Source organism: Miscanthus floridulus, chromosome 2, assembly GCF_019320115.1.
Source record: "Miscanthus floridulus cultivar M001 chromosome 2, ASM1932011v1, whole genome shotgun sequence".
NCBI lineage: Eukaryota > Viridiplantae > Streptophyta > Magnoliopsida > Poales > Poaceae > Miscanthus > Miscanthus floridulus.
This window is the reverse complement of record NC_089581.1, coordinates 109,998,000-110,013,174: the sequence shown is the minus strand read 5'-3', so window position 1 is coordinate 110,013,174 and position 15,175 is coordinate 109,998,000. Positions and strand designations below refer to the sequence as shown.

Below are 15,175 nucleotides of genomic sequence, written 5' to 3'. Positions count from 1 at the left end.
TCGAGCTCTAATAGAGTAAATACATGTCGGGTATCAAGTCGCGGATCACCATTACCATCTTTAAGGCGTGTTTATGACTGCTCCACGAATACTGCTCCACAAACTCCACTGTGGAGTAGCTTAAAAAAAACTTAGAGCTTATGTAGCACCCTTTTATGTGTTCTCATAACTTAATCTTTTTTTTCTCAAATAGAGTGCATTGAGCTAAATCTGTTTGGCTAAAAAAACGTGGAGCAAAGTTTTTTTAGCTAACGTAGAGCAGCTCCACGTTTTTCAGCTAAACATGTCTACAGTGAATTTTGTGGGGGAGAGTTCGTTTTTTTTTTAGCCAAACAAGTCCACGACGAAGTGCGTAGAGTAGCCCCAAGCACACCTAGAGTCTTGTCACAGCACATACAGACCCTAAACCAAAAGCCAATCCAGTCCGAAACTCGCGACTCACAACTCACGACTCACGACTCACGACTCACAACTCACAACTCACAACCACCCGGTCGCGTCGCCTGTGCACAAGTTACTGGTGTGCCCGGTGCGCGGGCCGCGTGCATCCTGCACAGCCGAACCACAAAACCCCACCCCACCCCACCCCACCACGGACCACCAGACCCCTTCCAGTCTCCAGTCTCCAGTCTCCAGTTTCCACCTTGCTCCGCTCTCGCTCCCGCTCGCCTCCGCTACTTGCTGTTCGTCGCCGGCCACAGCCCCTCTCGTCCGCTGCTTAGGGTTCGCCTCCGCCGCCGCTGCAGGAGCTAGGGTTTCCGGCGCCGGGCGCCGGGGTATGAGCAGCAGCCGCCGCCCTGCAGGATCTAGGGTTCTGACGACTCCGCTCACGAATGGAGGGTGGTAGAAGGGCGAGCGAATCCCTCCCGGTACCTCTCCATTCCTCCTTATATTTTTTCTTCTTCACGCGGCGTGCCTCGCTTCTGTGCCGCAGTGTGCGAGGCTTGTAGTGGGTCACTCGGGTCGCGCGCGCGTAGCTTGGTGGGTTAGGGTTTGGGGTGGGTGGCGCTTGAGCTTAGCCGCCTTGTTTTCGGGTGGTTTCGAAGGTGTAGTTACCAATTCCAGCTTGACGCTGGAAATTAGGGTTTGGAGCTTTTTGTTTTCAGTAGCCTCATGTGCTTTGCGGTCAGACTGGTTCCGGGCTTGGTTCAATCCGACTGCTGTAAATTACAGCTTTACTTGCTTAGAGTAATGTTTTGCTGGGAAGTTTAGTGCTAGCGAGCTCTGCTGAGGTCAAAGTGCACCGCACATGTTCTATTCATCGGGCAGGAGGGGGTATGGTCTTAGTTGACTGAGAATGTTCTGCTAGCAAATGTAAAATTTGCACTTTTCTTTTGGCGCTTTTAAAACGGCCACACCAATCTTTGTGGTTAGGCGTACTGCAATTTTGTGCGGGTTATTTGTTATACAACAGTCATCATTACTGGGTACTAAGTGGCAGTCTTTGGAGTCGTCTGAGATGCTGCCTACTGCCTAAAATACTACCTCGCTCTCTCACATACACTGATACACACTCACACATGATGTTTTGTGCAATGATGTTCACACATCCGTCTGGGTAGTTTTGCTCCCATACATGAATTATGCTATATATAAATACGATGCTCCAATGTATTTAGCTTGCTTGCTGCAAAGTTGCTGACTTATGTTCGACTTGTTGGGACTTCAACTTTATATGTTATAAACTTCTCTATTTTGTAGGCATGCACCCATGGATCATGACGATACTGATTTTCAGAGCCAAAACTTTCAACTAGCTGGTGAAGGCAGTAGCAAATTCCCATCAGGTTTGCGACCATTTGCACTGCCAAAACTTGATGTTGAGGACCAACTACAAGGCCATCTTCGATTTGATAATTTGATAGATTCAGAAGCATTTTTCAGTGTACAAGGGCACGGGAATAGTTGGATTGAGGTTCTGTCCACTGGAAGCAGTGTTGTTGATTTTAGCTCTAGCGCAGCTGAATCTTGCTCGATTTCTAAAACTAATAATGTCTGGTCAGAGGCAACATCCACAGAATCTGTTGAAATGCTATTGAAATCAGTGGGAGAAAATGAGACAACTGGTAACATGGACAATAATGCTCACCTTCAGTTAAGTGGTATGGACAGTCAAACTGATCAATCGAGTGTTCATCCTAAATCTGGTAACTCCCCGACAGATAGTACCACAGTGCCAACTGAAAAAGATCAGTCTTGGAGCACTCATTCTAGAATGACAGATGATCTTGATCGTTCTCAGAGCACTCATTCTAGAATGATTGCTGACCTTTCAAACACCGAGTCTCAGCTTGAACATTTTGCACCTTTCTTAATGGACAAGAAAGCTGAGCAGGCAGCAGATTCTGTTGCTGAGAAGTGCATTGCAGGTGAAACTCTATTGTCAGAAAGTTCTGATGGATTACTAGAGGCCATCACAAATCCAGTTAAGATGCTGCACAGGAGTGATGATACATGCAATAAAGTGAACAGCACTCTTCAACCATCTTTTTCAGCAGTGCAACATGGAACTGAAGGCCTGAAAAGTTCAGTTCACATGAGCAATGAGCTCGTTGTTAAGGAGTTAAGTACTGGTTTAGATTCTCTTCTATCTGACCAATCTGAGGCAGACCCAAGACATTCTAATTCACATCCTGTCAGTTCTGTGTCTCCCAAAAGTAAAATTGCCGATGCCACTTGTGTTCCTGAAGAAACAAAGAATGCTGGAGGCAGTAGTACAAACACCTGCTGTTCAGATGATGAATCAAAACATGTAGTGTTGGAGCACCATCAATATTCTGTTGACAACCAAAACAGTGGTGACATGGGAGAAAAGATAATTGAGGAGGAAATACCAGCAGTTTCAGGGAACATTGAGCAAATGATAGAAAATGATCATGAAGAAAATGCTACCAATGCTACTGGTACATCCGAAGATAAGGTTGGCCCTTCCGACAGTATTGCTACTGAAAACTTTGCAGCTGGCACTTTGAATGCTTCAGAGGATCCAAACATTCCCTCGCTAAATCATGAGAGGTCATTCGAGGAACACGAATTGCCTGCTTTAGGAGAGGAGCCTAAAAACACAAATTTACTCCTATCTACTTCTGGGCTTCAAGAGAAAATTTCAGCATCAGTGATCAGTTCTAGCAGTGGTGTCACGCCTACCATTGTTACTGACAATGTTGGTACTTCCGAGGATAAAAATGGCTGTTCAATAGGTGTTTCTTCTGTTGATTCTTCTGCTTTACTAGATAAAAAGGATTTGAAAATGGCCACAGTGAATAATGAGGAGGCATTCAAGGATGGTGCTAAATCCGCCTTAAGAGATCAAGACCACAATGGTATTTCTCCTGGCTCTGAACAAGGAGGGGAAATGCCAGCTGTGCCCATGGACTCAAACATTGCCGTTTATAGTGGTACAGTTTCTGCTACTGAAAAGGAGAAATACAAGGAGCAGCCTAATTCTTTGGGTGGTTTGACCACAGGAGAAACTCAGGATAAATCTGGTGAGCCTTTTGTTTTTTTCCTCCTATCAAGGCCTGAGCTTGTTGGGCATATTTCTAACTGTTGTGTGCATTTCGAGCTTGTTTTACTTGTAAAACTGATAATACTGGGATTCATTCAGGTAACCATCCAGATGCTCATTCACTGAAATGCCAGACTGATAGATCTTCAATACTTGCAGATCGTATAGATCCAACCACAGCACCTATGTTAGGTATCCCAACTGGAAAGGTGGCTGAAAATATAGTAAAAACTCCACTGGATGCAAGTGATGATTTGAATGCACATATGCAAGGTCAGTTGTTTGTGCTAGCACAATGTCAATGACTATTTTCATTCCCCTTTTCACCAGTTCGAAGCAGAACAATAGATGTTTCAAACTTAGCACATTTATGGTCTATCATGCATGCATCACAATGTCTTTCCTAATATGTGCCAGGTGCACAATAGGTCATGTGCCAGGCTTATCTTAGCCATTATGGTGGCATTTATGTTCTATTATCACTTTTTGACCTGTATAATGTGCATGGTCAGTGACTTTAATCCCCAACCTGAATAAAGTAACTTAGATTGGGAGATGGAGTGATAGACACATCTATGTAAAGCTGGTATCCTCAGCATACTTTCTATAGAGCTGGGACAAAAGCCTTTGGTCTAATATACCAAGTGTTATAAGCATTGCTAACGTAGGCACCAACTGTTGTCAATGCACAGTGACATGTTTTTTTTTTGGGTACAGATATAGTGTTAAATCACGGTACAGATTGTAGTCCTGGTACTGTGCCATCCCAAGGGAAGGAAGGCTCAAGCTTATTGGAACCTGGTAATGGTAATGGAATCTGCACTGGGGTTACATGTGAGTCCCCTTCAGTGATTAGTTGCACTGAATCCTCTCCCCAAGAAGGTGGACATGGCAGCAATGCTTTACTTCATCACACATTATGTGGGCAATCTGAGGATCCTAAAGATCGTGGGGCCACAGCTGATGCTACCCAGAGCTCAAAACAATGCTGTACCAGAAATATAGAATCTGCTCCTGGTTCTGAGGAGACTAGTGCAGCAGGAGGTGATAGAAGCTTCTCATTTGAGGTGGGAGCTCCACCAAACGTTGCTGAGAAAGCCCATAGCCCTGTTTGGAGCCCTTTCCCTAGATACATAACTTCTCAGAGTACCAAGGTCTCTCTCTCTCTCTCTCTCTCTCTCTCTCTCTCTGAGTCTCTGTGCGTGCGCCCGCATGTATGACATGTATTAACATGGTTTTGTATCCAAATTTTAGATGGCCACAGAAAATCCTCAAGCTGGAAGTCCTTTGAAGGATACTAGTGATGATAGTAAGAAAGTATCTACTGTGGAGGCTGGTAAAGAACAGCTATCAGAAAGGAAAGTGACTGAAAGTTCTGGGGGCGGCCCCTCAGACAACTCTAATATAGGCGGCAGCATTAAGAGTAGAAGTTCACCGCCGCGGCAGCATCCAATCCCTGAGTGTTCTGGTATGCAAATCTTATATATTTTGACGGTTTGAAGCTATTAAAAATTTAATTGACTTGAATATTTCAGTTTCTTCTGCAGATTTAGGGAATTTTCCATTCACAGATCCACAGCATTTACAGCTGCGCGCACAGATATTTGTTTATGGAGCTCTTATGTGAGTTATAATTCTCTTAAAGTTACTCATATCCCAAATATAATAAATCCATATAGCATTATCTTGCATGCACCAATTATAAAGCCATGACGAAGTGACGAACTTCAATGCACATTTTACCTTATTCTTCCATTTCTGCCCCCTTCTTAATTGCACCCTGACCAGTGCAGTAAACTTGTCACCTATCTAACTCTAGCAGTAAGTGATGACCATAGTGCAATTGTACCCGTTACCTTAATTCTTGTGCCCAAGGCGAAACTTGATGATATTTGGGATTGGTTGGAGTATTTATTTGTAAAATGTGAGATCTAATATAAGTTAATTTTCTTTGAGCAGTCAAGGAACGCCGCCAGGAGAGGCTTACATGGTGGCAGCTTTTGGAGAACCTGGTTTGTCTGGCTTCACCGTTTAATATAGTCCTCTTCTGCCCTATATGTATCTTATAGATTTTTTGTTACATGAACAGTTGGTGGTGGCAAACCTACATGGGAGGCTGCTTGGCGAGCTGCTTTTGAAAGATTTCAGTATCAAAAATCGCTTTATACCAGTTTAGAGACCCCCACAAGTGCACATATAGGTAATTATATGAATGATAGTGGAACAATATCTGCCAGGCATTTTTTTTTTCTATTTTTTCTGACCAGCTGAGTTTGCAGGTAGTTCTGTGCCTGAGAAAGCTAGGAAGGGTACAGCAATTACAACTGTGCCAGCTAGCAAAAAAGGTGGCAAAACTGTGGCGCCAGCACATCTTGCTGTAACCCTACACTCCCCAACTTCTAATGTACCTTTTGGTAGTTCTACATTTAACCTGCAACGAGGTACTCATCTGGATTTTAGCCAGGCAGTATCACCATTTGCATATAATTCACACATGAGACATCCGTCTCCTGGTGTTGCCCCCTGGTATACTCAAAGCCCTGGTCCACGTCCTGCACCCTGGTTGATTCCACCACAAAACTTAATATTTGATTCATCGATGCAACCATCTATTCCTACAAATGAAACTGCGAAGGGGGCATCATCCAAAAATATATCCATTTCACATACTGTTTCATCTGGTCTAGTTCTTCCCAATCCAGCACCTTCTATCGTTTCTTCTCCAACAGCAGTTGTGAATGATGGGAAACAGAAGGCTGCTTCTAGCTCTAAGTATGGCACCGCATCACAAAAGCCAAGAAAAAGAAAGAAAGCTTCAGCAAGTCCGGAACAGCAACCTGTCTTTGCTTCTCCTCAGCTCAAAATGGACATGCCATCTTTTACTCCTGCCATTAAGCACACAACAGGATTTGCCTTATCCAGTAGCAAGCTTGTTCCTAACACTGGCCAGATTGCCTCTGAACCTAACTACCAGATCACTGGTGGTACGGATAGCGAGCAAAGAATCATCTTTTCCGAACAGATCCGAGGTGCAGTAGAACAATCAACTGCACAGGCTAAAGGTGCAAGCATTGACTCAATGGAGGCAGTTAAGCACAAGGAAGGCTTATGGAACCATCTATCCACAATCTCAAGAGACAAGTTACCTCCAGAAGTTGAAGAGAAGCTTACCTTGGTTGCAGCTGCTGCTGAAGCAGCAGTTTCTGTTGCAAAGGCAGCTGCAGAAGCTGCCAAGATGGCGTCAGAGGCTGCATTGCAGGCGAAAATGATGGCAGAGGAAGCTCTTAGCTCTTCTATATCTGTAATGCCCATGCATCACGAAGCTGGTCAATTTAATGTCATTAGCAGTCCACCTACCTTGTCAAGTTCAACACCAGCATCATCTCTGAAAATTAAGAACAAGAGTCATGCTCCAGGTTCCATCATTTCTGTGGCACGGGAGGCTGCTAGAAAGAGGGTTGAAGAGGCATCTGCAGCTGCAAAACGTGCTGAAAACTTGGATGCCATATTGAAAGCTGCAGAGCTTGCTGCGGAGTCTGTGTTCAGGGCAGGAACCATTATTGGAATGGGAGAACCACTACCTTTTACCCTAAGAGAGCTTTTGGAAGCTGGTCCAAATGGCTATTGGAAGTCAGCGAGTGTGAGGAATAAATCTGGAAGTGCTAATGATAATCCAGTAAAAGAAACATTGGAGGTAGATGCACCTGCTAACTTCAACAAATCTGGCAGAAAGCGTGGTCGGAAACCTAAATATGATCAAGCACTACTGGGTTCAGAGCCATCTTCAAGCTGCAAAGAATTACAGCCATATGGAATACACTCAGGTAAAGTTACAGTTAGCTTTTGGCATATCAAGACGATCGTTCAGTTTCAGCTCATTTACCTTCTGTTTGGCTAATGTAGGACATGGGGTTGTTGAAGATGTTCCTGTCACTGTGTCACTGGATGGTAACAATGTTATAGCGCCAATAAGCATTATCTGGAATGGCATTGAAAAGGGATCTTCAGTTGAGGTAATTTTCTTTGTTTGGCTTGGACACGGTTCTCCTTTCTCCCTTTCAACATGATGATCATAGAGTAGGTGTCTCTGGACTCTGGATTCTGGGACTTTTGTTATTCCTTTTCTTCTTATATTATGTACTCTATGGTATTTATTGGTTTCCTTGTTTCCTGATTGCTGCATCGTACATTAACATAATCTCCCCAATTACATTCACATCAATATTAGTAAAAATCAGAAAATGTTAATACCTCAAACTTTTCATGTTAATATGTTGGTAATGGTCATAAAAACATATTTGAGTCCGTATGACAAATCTGTATTGGTTGATGTGCATCAGTCCAAAACTAATGAAAATTTGTCTGCTTAAGTTTTAAGATGCTAATGATGTCCTTAAGTTTTTACATGCTCTGTTTTATTATAAGGCCTTGTTTAGTTCCAAAAAGTTTTCCCAAAAAGTGCTACAGTAGCCATCACATCGAATCTTGTTATACGCGCATGGAGCATTAAATGTAGACGAAAAAAAAACTAATTGCACAGTTTGGTTGGAAATCGCGAGACGAACGTTTTGAGCCTAATTAGTTCATGATTGAATACTAATTGCTAAATAAAAACGAAAGTGCTACAGTAGCCAAATCCCCAAATTTCACCCAACTAAACACAGCCTAAGTGTTTCTCAGCCTTGCTGTGATCTGATCTGATTTGCCACCTCAATTCTTGATGCAACCTTTTTACAGTGTTACTTCATTTTGTTTTTGATAGGTTTTATCTGACAAGGGTGGGTTTGGAGTAGCTTGGTTTTCTGCTAAGGTTATTGATATAAATGCAAATAATGCTTTTGTCAACTATGACAACCACAACGGTGAGTATCCATTCATTGACCCGCATATCAACCTTTTGTTGACGCTCCTTCCATGCCGTCGTTCCATTTTTGACCTTTTTCACAGCTACTTATTTAATTAATCTTTTTCAGGAACTGGTCCTAGTGAAGAATGGGTGCCATTGAGACAAGAGGGGGATAAGCCGCCACAGATACGTCTTGCGCACCCTGCTACCCTCTCTAAATTCAAAACTAGGAAACGACGCAGGGAAACAGCAGGCAGTTGTTTATGGGTTATTGGAGATCATGTAGACGCTTGGGTCAATAATAGGTATATGCTATTGCTTGATGCGAGTTCACTATTTGTTGTGGTATCAGTGTTCTTAGGTTTATAATCCACTTTATTTGATGCTTGTTTCTTTCAGCTGTTGGCGAGAGGGAGTTATTTCTCAGAATTATGAGACTGATGAGACTAAATATGTTGTACATTTTTCAGGTATTTTTTGCACCCACTATCCCCTGTCACCCATTTTTTCCTTTTTGCCTCCTTGTGTCCTTTTACATGCATCCATTTGAACTTTTTTAGGAACTTAAGAGGCTCGAAACAGTAGTTTGCCATTCATCAGTAGTCTGGTATTGATGGGAGAGCAGGCAGTGCCATTGAATTTTCAAAATTGGCAGAATTAATATTCCTTGTACATCAAATAGGATTAATATAACAAACTATTCTAGTAATTGTGGGTTTTATAAAAAGAGAAGACAACACAGCTTATGAAATTCATCTTCATTCTCCACCCATGGCCGAAGCATTGTCGATCAGTATCCTGGTGTTTCTACATGCCAGCCACCTTAGTTAGTGAGTTATTCTTTAGCTTCTTAAGTCCTGTGTAATCGTCAGAAGAGTCCTGGCCCTCCTCCCCATCTGTATGTTGGTCCATCATCTACAATTTGGAGGCTGTATATTGCCATAGCTTGAGCATCTGTGCAATTATTCTTCAGTACCACCTGTGACAATGTCCATTTAATGTTAATTAGGTCACCGACCCATCATCAATCGTTAGGTGCACAATATGTTCCAATCACCTCAGCTAAGATCACATAGATTTCACCACCAAATAACTTTGTGGCAGTATCATAGCCAATGAGAAGGTGCATGATATTTTCTTGCTCTTGATTTTGGGAAAAAAATGTAAATGAAGGATAAACTAGAAACTTCAGAATACATAGAATAAACCAGTTTATTACTATGGTGGGTGGGGGTAGGGGCATAGCACTGGCCAATGTAATTATGCCTATGAGGCTCTTGAGCTAAAACTGATATTTTAATTTTTTTTACAGACTTTATGGTTTGTTGGTTATTTTTGTAACTGTCTTATCTGATGTATTGTCATGTGCGGTCTGCATCGAACCTTGTTTTTTATTATTTATTCCCAGTTGGAGGTGGTGGTGAGTCCTTAGTAGTTGATGCTTGGAGTCTTCGTCCATCGCGTGTTTGGAAAGATGGTCAATGGATAGAGTGGTCTCGTGCAAGAGAAAGGAAATCCAAATCTAATAAGGTTGATTTTTTTTTTTACTTTCTAGACTTTTTATCTTTTACTCTGTACCTGATGTTCAAAGTTCTGCTTTTGCTCAATGACTGAATTCCAATTCCTATGATCTAGGGCGATTCACCTCTTGAGAAACGGCAAAGGACAGACTTGCTTCAAACAGGTGGCAATCTATCTGTTGTTGGCGAAGCGGGGGGTTCTTCGAAGGACAAGAATACCAACAATGCAAAAAATCCGGAGGAACTAAAGCCATTGTCTTTGTCTCAGGGGGAAATTGTTTTCAACATTGGGAAGAGTGTAGTTGAGAACAGATCTGATGCTCCTGCATTCAGACGGCCTGGATTACAAAAAGAAGGATCAAAGGTTGTCTATGGTGTTCCAAAACATGGAAAGAAGAAGAAGTTTATGGAAGTAAGCAAACATTATGACGCAGGTCACTCTGACAAGATTTCTGAGGGCAATGCATCTAACAGATTCGCGAAACATCTGATGCCACAATTGCCAAGGCCACGTGAAAATACTTCCAAAGTTGATGCTATTAGAGGAAGAAGAGTAGGCGAGACGAGGTCTAGATTACCGAAACCTACGAAGTCTCAGAGCGTTGGAGGTAGCAGTGATTCCTTGCCCATGCATGTTCCAAATTGTGTTTCTCAAAGGAGTTTTGGTTTTGCGGGAAGTTCGACAAGCACTTCCAACAATGAGAAGCCCACTTCAGAAAAAAATAATCCTGCGCTTGGTGTGGGCCTTAGAACTGAAGTTCCTTCTGTTTCTGAACTGGAAACTGCATCTACTGTTCCTAGTTCCAAGCCGAATGTATCCACTACTACTCGAGCTAAAAGGAAATATGTTCCCACTGTCAGTAACACAAACAGAGGTATACTCAAAACCTCTGAAAAGACGAGTTCTGATTCTGGTGTACCCCGAATGACTACTTCTGATTCTACTGAACCCAGACGATCTAACAGGCGAATTCAACCAACTTCAAGGGTAAGTACAATAAGTATATCTGTGTTGCAACATATTATTATTAATCTGGACATTGCCTTTGAAGTCCCTTCTGTCATTGAGTTTTAGTAGTACACTTTATTTCACTAATTGTTTACTCTGCATAAAATATAATTTGGCTTATGAAATACTCTTATTCTATTACTGCTAGTTATTCTAGCCTTTTTATACTTCATTTTGTTGGACAACTGAGATAGGTTACTGTTCTTTCTCTGTGCTTGCACACGAGTGGTGCTAGAGTGCGAGCCTGCTATGGAACTTGCTATGTCTACTTATGTTATGCAGCTTGCCTGAAATGATCGACATATCAGAATTCTTATTTTATATGCCTCCAATGTTTTGTGCTACAGTTACTAGAGGGCTTGCAGAGTTCCCTCATAATCTCTAAAGTTCCTGGCGAGAAGGTTCCTAGGAACAATTCCAAAAGTGCATCGTCAAGAGGTACCTCCACTTATTCCCTTATTTTACTTTATGAGTGTAATCCTTTATTTTCTCACTCTTTGCTTTCCTTTGCTTCTGATGGTCATTCTGTTATGAACTTGTTGTCGAGACAGGGAGAGCTCATGGTTGAGTGAAGGCACCACATAGCTGCTTTCGGTGGGACAGCTCTTGTTGTACATAGCTGCAGCCTTCCAGAATGGAAGCAGGAGGATAGGATTGGAGTAGGAAGTCTTTATTGGAACACAAGGATTCGGATGTATTATAAACTAGTTTAAGTGCATTGTGTTAACCCTTTCTTTTACTTGCTTGAATCAGACATTTCCGTGTTGTAGAATAGCCATTAATGTTGTAGAAACCTCCTCTTAGTATGTGTGGATACACTGGGAAAGAAATTGGGTGTGGTTTAAATTTATCCAACAATTTAACATGTGCTGAAGCCTGTGAACTACTTTATATGACTTATATGACTTATAAAGTTAGTACCGAATTTGAGGGCCGTAGTAAAAAAACAAGCTCCAGCAGGGTCCTACTAGAGCCCTCAAATTTGAGGGGCCCTCAACTCTCCCCCTCGCCCCTTATTCCTAGGGGTCTGGAAGGAGCCCTCAAATTTTTGTTTTGTCAATTTTCTGTGCGCGCGCTCACTCCTCCACCCGCGCGCCGCTCACGTCACCCTGCTCGTCCCTTCTTTCCATAGTAGGCCACCTGTCGAAGAGGAAGCCAATCAGTTCGGCTCTCTTCTCTCGAATCCCAGTGACACTTCATCTTATCCCCTAGGCTCACTTCTCTCCCGGCGGTACTCAATCCGTCGCCCCTCCGTGGGTATGACCGCCCGACTCCCTTCCCTCCCGGCGGTACTCCGTTGGCGCCGCTCCCTCCTTGTCTCTGATGGTCGGCTTCCTCTTCCTCCCGATTCTCAAACTTTTGGCCGAGTAAGTCAATAACAACTGGGGCCCAGGTGCCATCCTCCGTTAGAATGAATTCGAGGGCTCTATTTTGAGGGCCACTCTCAAATGCTAGAGCTCAAAAAATAGGGACATCAAAAGTAGGGGGAGCCCTCAAATAAAAAATAGGGGTCTTGTTTTGAGGGCTATTGCTGGAGTTACTCTAATGGCCTCCTCGTCTGCTGATGAAGGTAATACCCGATACTAATCTAAGCAAGGTATCCTAGCTAGAACTAGCGATCCTGTTTAGTTAACCCTGAGTTCTAACAATGAGGAGAGCTTCTGTTGCAAGTGGACCTCCCGTAGTCCTGTTGGTCCTGCTCTTTCTTGCCCTCTACGACAATCGACGACTCTACGCTGCCAGATGTGCAAGGAACATGTAGGGGCGTGGGAGTGGGAGTAGTAACGTGCATTTGCGACCCGCATTACGATGGTTAGGGGCGACAACGAGCAGGGAGGAGACCCGATCTAACCCGCATCAGATAGACCTGATCGTATGATTGATGGATCCAACGAGGATAATGGGCTAACGGACAATGTGCCTTAATCCACTACCCATGGTTTGTCCTACGGATCCGTGTTAAAGAGAGGAGATATAGATAGCCAAACAGACCGCCCGGCTTGGAACGGCACACTAAGTGCATTGTGTTATGTCATGCCAGCCCACTGGCTACTCTAACGGAATAGGCAAGACCCTATAGGCCTTGTGCTGGCCCGATAGCCCGACGGCCCGACAAGTAGCAATCCTCGGGCACGTCTTATGATTATACCCATAATTCTACAGGAAGTCTTCGTTTGAAAGTGTAACATGTGCAGAGTTGACTTCATTAGAAATCATGAATTGTAGAGAAAATTGTGTTTCTGCTCTCATTTTCATATCTAACTGTATTATTGCCCCTGCTTTTTTTTGACTTTGCATATCTGCCCTCGTTTTCTCATTTCTAATCTTCCGTTTGCTCTCACTTCTAGCACCATCACGTAAAGCAACTTAACGGAAAAGAAAAAATATAAAAAGAAATGAAAAAGGAAGCCGAGAGTCTTAGGGCCTGTTTGGTTTCTCTCCTAAAATTCCTGTCACATCGAATGTTTGGACACATGCATGGAGTATTAAATATAGATTAATTACGAAACTAATTGCACAACTTGCGAGACGAATCTTTTAAACCTAATTAGTCCATGATTTGATAACGCGGTGATACAGTAAACATGTGCTAATAACGGATTAATTAGACTTAAAAAATTCGTCTCGTAAATTAGCCTTCGTCTATGTAATTGATTTTATAATTAATTTATATTTAATACTTTTTATTAGTTTTTAAATATTCGATGTGATATAAATTTTAGGAGCGAGCAAACACCCCCTTATCATCCATTCCGATCCAGAATTCCAGACTTCACACGGACAAGAGGAGCGGTGGCCCGGTACATCTGGCGCCGTGGGCTAGTAGCACGGCAGGCTCGCGGCTGGTGGGGCAGGGCAGGCAAGTGGCGGCGAACTGCGCGGGTGGACGACCAACGCGGCGAGCTGCGTGGTCGGGCGGGCGGCCGAATCGGCGATCTGTGCGGTCGGGAGAGTGACCGAATGACCGGCGTCGCGGTCTGCATGGGCGGGCGACCGACATGGCGCGATCTGCACGGGCGGGCGAGGGACCAGCGCGGTGGTCAGCATGGCCGGGTGGCATGGCGGCAAGCTACAGCGAACCTCTATCACATACCGTTACTCTCATTTGACAGAACGGGGTAACAACTAACAAGAACACTCAAATTCATAGAGTAGGGGCGAATCTGCAAAGTCTAAAAAAAGAGGGTAAACGTACAGTTAGAGGTGAAAATGAGGACAGAAATGCAATTGGCCCTAAAACAAATTATATGAACTTACCAGGTAGCTTCCTTTGGAATTAGACTATGACGTGATTACAACTTGTCATGCTAGCTGCCAATCTTGAATTCTCTAGTGTATACTATAGGCAGTGTGACTTTCGTGTGAATTGGTCATTTGTCAGCAACAGCTAGTTGAATCGGGGAAAGCTTGTTGCTTCAAGGAAATCAAGGGAAGATGGCTGAAATCTTTGAGAAAATGAAAGTGGAGTTCGTCGACCAAGATGAGAGTGTGCAGGTTGTTGCAGATAGCATCCGTGACACTGGTGAGGTTCCTGAAAGGTATGTCAGGTCTGAGACTAAGGCTGATCCTGTCATCATCGACGCCGAGGGTTATAATCTACCGGTAATAGATATGTCAAGATTGCTCAACCCCGATTTTTCTGAGGAGACTGCTAAGCTTGGATCTGCCTGCGAGCATTGGGGATTCTTCCAGGTTTGTCTTGCTGCAGAAATTAGCTCCCTTTGATGCATTCCTCCCCAATTTTATCTCACTGTCTGTCTGTATGTACATGCAATTGCCTTGTAACTATTCCTCTGATGATTATTTCACTTATTTAGTAAACAGAGCTCCACTGTTTTGCTCTGTTATACCATGGTTAACACTAATCACAACAAACTCATGGGATTAGTGTGATAATTGCAGCTAGTGAACCATGGAATAGATGGAGGATTGTTGCAGCAAATTAAGGCTGACATCACCAAGTTCTTCAGTCTTCCACTGGAAGAAAAGTTGGCAGTAGCGATTCCACCAAATGGCATGGAAGGGTTTGGCCACCACTTTGTTTTCTCTAAGGAACAGAAGTTGGACTGGGTCGACATATTGTTCCTTGCCACACGGCCTATTGAGCAAAGGAACCTGTCCTTCTGGCCTGCAAAGCCTTCCACATTCAGGTGAAATTATCTTACTTTGGCTAGTTCATGCCATGTTTTAAGAAATTTTTGCATTTGATGCCTGTATTTTTTTTAGAAAAGACAGCAAAAGCTTTGCCGCAATTTTTATTAGAAGAAAAACAAAAAAAGATGACGGGCCCA

The 15,175-nt window shown here is 43.3% G+C and overlaps 2 protein-coding genes and 1 long non-coding RNA gene across 8 annotated transcripts in view; 2 read left to right on the top strand and 1 right to left on the bottom strand.

Annotated features, from left to right (window-relative positions):
- The first annotated feature begins 598 nt into the window (after nt 1-598).
- On the top strand, nt 599-11,748 carry LOC136527731 (uncharacterized). 3 transcript variants are annotated; one of them, XM_066520557.1, is made up of 17 exons: nt 599-869; nt 1,702-3,488; nt 3,608-3,781; nt 4,226-4,662; nt 4,763-4,976; nt 5,056-5,131; nt 5,468-5,520; nt 5,598-5,708; nt 5,788-7,332; nt 7,412-7,521; nt 8,271-8,370; nt 8,482-8,659; nt 8,754-8,824; nt 9,763-9,884; nt 9,990-10,862; nt 11,231-11,321; nt 11,435-11,748. In XM_066520557.1, exons 2-17 carry the CDS (start codon nt 1,712-1,714, stop codon nt 11,449-11,451), a joined length of 5,949 nt encoding a protein of 1,982 aa, XP_066376654.1. In that variant the 5' UTR covers nt 599-869; nt 1,702-1,711; the 3' UTR covers nt 11,452-11,748. The 3 variants fall into 3 exon arrangements, with proteins under 3 accessions (XP_066376654.1, XP_066376649.1, XP_066376660.1); XM_066520552.1 differs by having other exon boundaries at nt 5,044-5,131; XM_066520563.1 differs by having other exon boundaries at nt 600-869; nt 3,668-3,781; nt 5,044-5,131.
- LOC136527773 (uncharacterized) overlaps nt 8,834-15,175 on the bottom strand; it is a 27,052-nt gene continuing 20,710 nt past the window's right edge. Inside the window, exon 3 of one of the 2 annotated variants that reach the window (XR_010776920.1) lies at nt 8,834-9,333. This is a non-coding gene — a long non-coding RNA (uncharacterized lncRNA). Of the gene's footprint in view, nt 9,334-14,891; nt 15,013-15,175 lie in introns of those variants that run through there. The other variant, XR_010776921.1, reaches the window with a different exon arrangement.
- The window catches only part of LOC136527748 (2-oxoglutarate-dependent dioxygenase 11-like), a 23,641-nt gene continuing 22,531 nt past the window's right edge, over nt 14,066-15,175 (top strand). Inside the window, exons 1-2 of one of the 3 annotated variants that reach the window (XM_066520578.1) lie at nt 14,066-14,576; nt 14,787-15,034. In XM_066520578.1, coding sequence (XP_066376675.1) covers nt 14,319-14,576; nt 14,787-15,034 — 506 coding nt within the window. In that variant the 5' untranslated portion in view covers nt 14,066-14,318. The remainder of the gene's footprint in view (nt 14,577-14,786; nt 15,035-15,175) is intronic. The other 2 variants (XM_066520587.1, XM_066520596.1) reach the window with 2 other exon arrangements.